Source organism: Anopheles cruzii, unplaced genomic scaffold (assembly GCF_943734635.1).
Source record: "Anopheles cruzii unplaced genomic scaffold, idAnoCruzAS_RS32_06 scaffold00798_ctg1, whole genome shotgun sequence".
Lineage (NCBI taxonomy): Eukaryota > Metazoa > Arthropoda > Insecta > Diptera > Culicidae > Anopheles > Anopheles cruzii.
The window spans coordinates 848-8,892 of NW_026454385.1; the positions used below are offsets into that span (position 1 = coordinate 848).

General features: G+C 46.7%; 2 protein-coding genes across 2 annotated transcripts; both read left to right on the plus strand.

Annotated features, from left to right (window-relative positions):
• The first annotated feature begins 950 nt into the window (after window positions 1-950).
• Window positions 951-2,045, plus strand: LOC128276248 (fibrinogen-like protein A). Its single transcript, XM_053014717.1, has one exon. It carries the CDS (start codon window positions 951-953, stop codon window positions 2,043-2,045), a length of 1,095 nt encoding a protein of 364 aa, XP_052870677.1.
• A 5,028-nt stretch (window positions 2,046-7,073) lies between these two features.
• On the plus strand, window positions 7,074-7,410 carry LOC128276247 (bcl-2-related ovarian killer protein homolog B-like; the record flags this gene model as incomplete). The annotated part of the gene is made up of 1 exon (XM_053014716.1): window positions 7,074-7,410. A coding segment is annotated over exon 1 (337 nt), but the record flags the coding sequence as incomplete, so codon positions are not given.
• Between the last annotated feature and the right edge of the window lie 635 nt (window positions 7,411-8,045).

Genomic DNA, 8,045 nt, shown 5'->3' on the forward strand with positions numbered 1-8,045 from the left:
ATCGCTAGAATCGTCCGAGCAAGCCGAGAAACGAGCGAATAATTGCAACGCCAGCAGTTTGGGTCACCGACCCAACGATCGCTAGAACCGTCACTCCAAGACCCGGAAGAAAGCGATCGCGAACCGTAGCGTAAGCAGATAAGGGCTAACCCATCGATCAGCGATCGGGACGACGATCAGTGCGACGGATGGCAGGGAAAGAGCGGCAACCGGCACGAAGGGAAACGATGCACTCGGTAGCCGACAACCCGGAACCCGACTCGGTCAAGTCGTAATTGGGGCGTTAGAGCAGGATTGAACTAGTACTAAGGTACGCGTGAACCGAGGGGAAGATAATTATTGTACGTATATAAGAAAGTTGAACGGGCCGCTGTTTGCCGATTGTTAGATTCAACCTCGAAGTGTGCGAACATTTATTCAACTACGAAAGCTCCGCAGTCCGCACAACCAGGTCAAGTGTTGTATGAGTAAGTAACTATCTCTTCCAAGAACGATGTTTGATCCTTGCTTCTTCGTGTGACTGAAGTGTATCAAAACTGCGCACTTTTTGTTCATTACGCATTGTTAAAACTGAAAGTAGAATACGGTCCAAGTCAAATTAATCTGCAAACTTGTTCCACCCATTGCAAAAGAGTGCATCACCCACAAGTTCGTTGTTCGACAAGCACATTACAGTGTCACATCATTATTTTTAAGTGCTCACATAACTATCTAGCTATGTAATGCAGATTCTCTTACCACCAATTTATTTATAAACCATAGACTTTAATATTACATCAAGTTGTTGCTCGCAACTACTTAATCGCAATTTCAACCAACACCAAGTTAACGCTGTTCTTGTTTTTTTTACTCCCCTATAAAGCGAATTTTGGACCCTTGAGCTCATTTGTGTATTTTGGAAACGATAAGTCAGAAGAGTGTCGTAGTGTCGTGAAGTGTGTTTCGGAAGCATGGGGACTCTAGGATGGATAGTGTTCTTGTGCATCGTCAGCAGTGCTAGATCGGGTGGCGCGATTTTCGACGAAACTGATTCTGCTACACCATGTTCTGCTAGCTTCTCTGGATATGCTCTCGAGATGCTCATGGTAAAGCTAGACCACATGCAGCAAAATGTACTGGAGCTACAGATCGAATTGGCCAAGCAGCGGAAAGAAGCTGCGCAAAGCCAAGCTGACTGCAAGGCGCACATGACCGTGGGACTAGACCAAATGCAGCAAAGTTTTTTGGGGCTACAGAGCGAATGGGCCAAGCACCGGGAAGAAGCTGTGCAAAGCCAAAACAACAGTGATAAGAGCCTGGTCGAGATTAAGAGGGCCGTGCAGAACAATCTCGATTCGATGCGTCGATTGGAGGATGATGTTGCGCAAATACCTACGCGTGTTACAACGAAGACCAATCCTCTTTCATATGTACCCTATCGCTCGTGCAGTGACATTCGGAATGCACAGTCTGGGATATATATTATCCAGGCGAACGTTGAAAGCATCCCTTTTATGGCGTACTGTCACCGGGATACGAAGGGTGGAGGCATCTGGTTGGTGATACAGCACCGATTCGATGGATCGCTGAACTTTTATCGCAACTGGAAAGAGTATCGGAATGGTTTTGGTGACATTGAGAATGAGTTCTGGATCGGACTGGAACGAATACATCAGCTGACATCGGGGCGACCCCATGAACTGATGGTTGAGCTGAGAGACTTTAAGGGGAATTATAGCTTTGCATTCTACGCAGCATTCGAGATCGGCAGTGAAGCCGAACAATACAATCTGAAAACCCTTGGAGCGTACAGCGGAACTGCAGGGGATTCTCTGTCACATCACAAGAATATGAAATTCTCGACGTACGATCGTGATAATGATGTATGGAAGGAAGTAAATTGTGCTGCAAGATATGAGGGTGTCTGGTGGTACAGCGGCTGCTCGCACTCCAATTTGAACGGGCCATACAAGAATATAGTCGATATTAAATCGATGTTCTGGTACCACTTCAGCGGTTCCTATGAAGGACTGAGCTTTTCAAGAATGATGATACGACCAAAATGAACGCTGTTGTCCATTAGCTCAGGATCAGCTATGCGCTATCCATTCCGTAATGCAGCAAAACCTCCAAAAGGTCAACGTACGTCTCGAAGACTCGAAATAATCATCCTTCAGTATGAAAATGCACGATTAAACGTGGCCAAAAAGAAGAAGACCTTAAGCGCCAAACGTCAAATTAGAATAGCTTCTGCTACGGTCCACAACGTACGCTTTGCCTGGTCCGGAAATGTTAACCCGAGCAGCGACTACTTTCATCACTATCTTCTTCTACAAATATAAATAATCTATATCTTCTTCTTCTGTATATATATAAAAATGGATGTTTTTCTGTCTGTACCGCATTTTCTCCAAAACTACTGAACCAATCCGCGTGAAATTTTGCACAGCGTAGTTTTGTGACACCGCATTGTGAATAGGAAAGTTTGACCCTCCCACATCTGCGGAGAGAGGGAGGGGGTTCCATTCAAACGTAACATAAAAATTCAGCATAATTCGGGCTGTTTTCGAACCAAATCGAACCAAATTCGTCAGGTGGAAGTTTTTAGGAACGGTTCTGACGAATGTTTGAAAGCCCTCCCCTCTTTACAAAGGGGGTCTTCCATACAAAATGTGGGTGAATTTCAGATAAACATTCAGTTTTCCACCATTCAGTATGTATCCAGCACAAAGCGTGGTGAATAAACGTCGACGCGACAACTGACGTTTGATAGATGGGGCGCAGTTTGTTTATCAGTTGGGGCGAGCGCCAATGTCTTAATTCGTCGCAGAGAGATCAGAGGAAGCATGTGGCGTATCTGAGCAAGTTTCGACCGTTTTTCAGCATTTATCATGCCGTTTGGAAAATGTTTTGCCAATGCGAAGAAGATAAAATTATCGCGCGTGGCTGAAGCACAGGACCAACGGGAAGCGAAACTGATCGGATTCGTTACCAGGAAGTTCTCTGAAACGCCCCTAATCGAGAAATGAGGATGAAATGAGGTGTGGCAACGCTCACCGGGAACAGCTAGTTGTTAATAAACGGCATTCTATACCCTAAATAAATCTTGTTCATTTGTCAAAATCGACTGAAAAATGCCTGAGTTATTTAACATTTTAATAGTATGGAACACCCTGAATACAGGTTGAAGGTTTATGTGGCCAAGGTTCATATACGACAATGTTAAACGGGCAATAAGACGCTGACGCTGCATGAGTCTTGAGACTTAGAATCGCAATACAAATGACAATTTTGCATAGGGCACTAACAAAATAGATTAACAGTAATAAGAACAACCCAATTTAATAACATATCGAATGACCTCAAGCGCTCTAAAAACATACGCTAAAGATATAGTTTAAAAAGAATACCCATAAGGTGAAAGATTATCATTCAATATTGCTAGAAAGATGAAAATACAAGATAAGTATGGGCGAAATATGATACTGACGGACTTTCTGGCGTATCACTAAAGACGTGCGTAACATTTCGTTGTCCTGGTGGAACACAAACCTCTTGTGGTTGAACACAAAACCCCAAACCACAAACCGTGGGCCGATTCTGGTTGTTTCTGGTCAATTGTTAGCTTGTCAATTGTTAGTGACCCATTCCTCATCCCCAGTACCTATCCGTTTAAGAAATAGTTCGTTTTCATTCCGTTTAGCCAAAACTTCGCCGATGGAAATTTGAGCCATCATGTTTTTAGGTGTAAATATGGTGGCGCCCAAACATTGAGCTTCTTTGTGGATCCAGCTTTGCGCAAATGGCTTTAAGCTGTTCGATGGTTGATCTTTAGCTCCTGGCCGATGTTCTGACTACTAACATGCCGATGAACTTTGATTATTTCTGTGATTTTATCGACATTTTCGATGACGTGTCTGCCTAGGCTTTAACATAAAAAATAACTGAAACATGTCAACGAAACCAAAATTTCACCCAGCTAGCTGTTAGAGTATCGGCACCACAAAAACCATGCAAAATTTCAGTGGCCTATCTTGAGTTTTCGCCTTTATCGGACAAAAAATGTAAAATGTACCGAATTTTCTCCGCGTTGACCTCCATTGTTAACACCCTGTAACTCACAAACGAATAGAATAAACAAAGAACAATGAAAGCATTTTTTTAAGTGTAAAGTATCAGCTTTAAAACGAGCCTAAACTTGAAGCTGTACGATCGATACTTCCGGAGACATAGATCACAAAAGGCATCTGTCGTGAAAAACGTCGATTACTTTTTCCCCAACCTGATATACTCCGCGGACGTGGCCGCGGGCCGCGTGTTTGAAACCACTGGCGCAGAAAAATGTGCATGAAGAAGAACCTGGAATGAGTTTGTTAAATTTGACTATCGCCATTAATTAGTGTGGTCATCGGCAAAAGTTAACACTAAACGTTCGGGACTATTTTGGACTTTACGACTATAGTTTAAGTTGAGTTTTAGCTGCCGAATGTTCGCTCAGTGACCGTTGCAAGAAGTTTCGTTGCAGAGAACGGCCCTCGACTGCGCAACAATTAACACATGGGTCCGCGAACACATTTTGACGATAGAAAAACTACAAAAAGTCCGCACTCTTTCCGGAAGAAACCATTTCCGGCCAGAGCGAGCGTCGAGTCCGGTTCGCGGCGAAATCAAACCCAACTCGTTTGCCAACGACTTGGCGATTTCCACGTGAATTGATCCGATTACACGGCGCGGCCAAATCCCCCGGAGCCGGACCGAGTGGATCGAGTGCACCGATGGCGTCATCTTCGCACAGGCGGACGACCCTCAAATGCTGGCAAAAAAAGAGGCCATCCTTCGCCCATCTTTCGGCAAAAAAAAGGTACACCAAGACGGAGGTGCAGCTGCAACGCCGAGCGCGGAATGCATTCGTCACACGCATTCGGTCACACAATGGTGTCACTGATGGGTTTTTGCGCTTTATCCCGTGGACCATCACCGCGTGGTCCTAGGATCTGATTCGGCGGGAGTCGTGGCCATGGCCGCCGCTGAAGACTGTAACGTAACACTCGGCGGCCCCGAAAAATCCCGGTCCAAGGCTTTCGGGGAACGGCACGGCGTCCATCCGTCCGGAGTTTGCTCAGCACCAACGCCGCCATCAGCACTCGGGATGGAAACGGGGCAAAAAATGCCGTACCCTTCGAAACGCGTCCAAGGACCTAAATCAGAGGACACGCGGCGCTGCCCACTCCAGCAACCTGAACTCACGCGCGTACACACCCTTCGCGCGGCGGGTTCGCCCATAGTTTCATTTGATTATGGCCGCCACTCCGAGGGGTCTCTCTCTCGGTCGAGGGTGTGTGTGCGTTGGGTCCTGCTGTGCCTTCCGGGGGCGCCGACCGGTCCGGCAAGCTCACGAACTTCCTTCTTCGCGCGGCACACGGCGATGAAAATGGAAAACACGAGAGTCCCCACGAAGTCCCGATGAAGTCCAACGCGATGGCACCAGCACCGCGTTCGGGTTCTGAGTGCTTCTGAGAGCGGCAAAAAACGGGAGTTCCTGGCGTTGGGCGGAAGAAAAGCTGGTGAAAAATTTAAAAGCATTCCCACCCTTGGCCGTAGCCACCCACTCAAGGGGATTCGCGCAACTCGCGCAAGTTTTGCAGACGGGACGGAACGCGAACCGCAGAACCCCATAGCGGCAGGTACCGTGCTCCAAGCCCGGAGACAGCTGAAAAAGGATACCGAAAAGGCCACGGCGGCGACGGCAGGATCCTCGGTCGGCACTGGGTAGATGTTTTCCCGCGATACACCCTCCCTGGTGGCCATACAGCAGCTACCGGCGAGGGTGCTACCAACGGGAACCAGCGTTCGTGCCTATCTTCCCTCCGACGCCGCGAAAATGGATTGTTGCCGGGGCTGAAGCGAACGTCGTGGAGCACGGACGTTCGTTGTTTTTTTTTTCTCGCGTGTTGACTCTACCACGCTACGACCCCGAGCCACACGGCCCTAGCTCCGGTCTGGCCCGAGGGATGCCAACCACGAAGGGTTCACGAAGGGTGTCCAAATTAATCCCAAACGCGCCGCGGTGCCCGTTCTGACCAAACAACCCTCGCACACATACACACACAGCCAGAGGGTGACCTCTGCGAAGTTGGAACACAACCTGCCTGGGAGAGCCTTTTACAAAGCCACGGTTTATCTTGATGTGTGCAATCGGCGAAATTGCTATCGAAACTCCTTTCGCAGCAGCGGTGGAGCGGTGCACAAGGTCCGAGCGGGTGTCATCAGTCCTAATTAAACAAGGCCGCCAACCATTTTAATCACATTCAATTTGGTAAACAATATTTTAATCGACTCCGTTTTGAAGGAGCTTCTTCGGTTTCATCACCGCCGTGGCATCAAAAATCGCGACCAACAAGTAACATTTGAGATTGGCTAGGAAATGGCGAAAAGATTTATTACCACCTTCTGTTTTTATGTCGGACCATTTAGGGCACTAAATCCTAGAATCACGTGTAATTTATGCTGGGAGCAACCGACATGTGTAATTTCGCCACATATGACCACCTGTCTGGGCCTTGTCTGGGCACCAAATTAACCGACAACTCATCGGCTGCTCTGGGAAAAGGGTTCTAGAAGGGTTCGGTTAGGGTTTGCAATCGTCGTGTCGAAATAATAGTCGGCAGTTAATTGTTGTACCGTGTTGTGAATATTGACGCATTTTTTATCTCAGCATGCATTTCGTAAATTGTGGAAAACCAAAAGTCAGCCGAGGTTTTGTCTAATTGATTCTTCATAATTAATAAAGCATTTGTGGAAAGCCATCGGCGAGATTGTAGCTGAGCTCGCAAAGAATGGTATAACAGTAAGACGGTAGAACAAGATCCTTAAAATTATGACTGGGACATGTGCGAGCGAATCGATGTCTTCTACACAAAAAGGAAGACAGACATCTAAGGGAACAACTACGTATTTAATGATGTTTCTGGATCAGTATCTCCTGCAGAAAAATGCAACAAAATTTCCGACCAACCTAATGATCAACCCTGAGCAGCACCCTGTTCCCGTCATCCAATGGGTGTCCTTCCAGGCTTGCTTTCTACCGGGTGGGAATGGAGCGAATTTACCCGTGGATCTACACCGGAATCGCGCGCCAGCTGAGAATGCAGGGAACGGCTCCGATGCTGCTGAGCGCGATCACCCGCGATCTCTTCAAGTTGGACATCCCGTTAGGCAAGGTCGCCATCACCGGCGGCTTCTCGGCCGACTGCATCCGCCAGGGTCACCCGGAGTATCTGCCGAAGCTGCTGGAAGGCTTGGCGAACGTGATCGAGGACGAGCCTGTAGCGTGGATCTCCGAGGAGAAGATCACCTTTACGGGCCGCTGCCTGGTGTGGGCCTGCTGTGTGATGGGACTGTTCATTGTGGTGTTTCTCCTTAAGACCTTCGGCCTGTATTTATTTCCAAACATTTAAATATATTTATTTAAGACCGCAAAAGCTATCGTTCGAATTTTCTTTATTTTCGCTGAAATTGGAAAGAAATTGGCCATCGAAAGAAATGGGGGCGTAAAATAAGGTAACACTCTTAGCAATGCACGAAAGAAAATCAGTTTCCATTGTAAGCTGTAGGGCAAACATTTGGGAAAACGCTAGTCGCGGTTTTCATCTCTTTGAACGCCCGGTATCCTCTCGACCGTCCGGTGTCACAAAACTACGCTGTGCAAAATTTCACGCAGATTGGTTTGTTTTCGAACAAATCGAACCAATTTCTGCAGAAGGGGAATTTTTGCGGGGGGGAATTGTTTGTTAAATAAATTGTTAAAGTTAATCGTTGATAATCTTATAATGTAAGTGCAAAATAAGTAGCCGAAAGTCCAATGAATTACTCCATGACAATTCTACCAAAACATATATCAAGAAGGTCATTGTTACAAAAGCTTTCGTTACGATAGTTTTCAATCAACGAATGTTTCTTGATTCTTGGAAAAATCGTCGATAAATGGAAGTCAACTCAATATCTCAGGTTCTGTAAGTGAACTATCACTGGATCACTGATCTCGTATCAATGCGACTGCTTAATAA

Bases quoted from the DNA above. Each gene is read 5' to 3' on its own strand.
- LOC128276248 (XM_053014717.1), top strand. From the start codon at position 951: ATGGGGACTCTAGGATGGATAGTGTTCTTGTGCATCGTCAGCAGTGCT.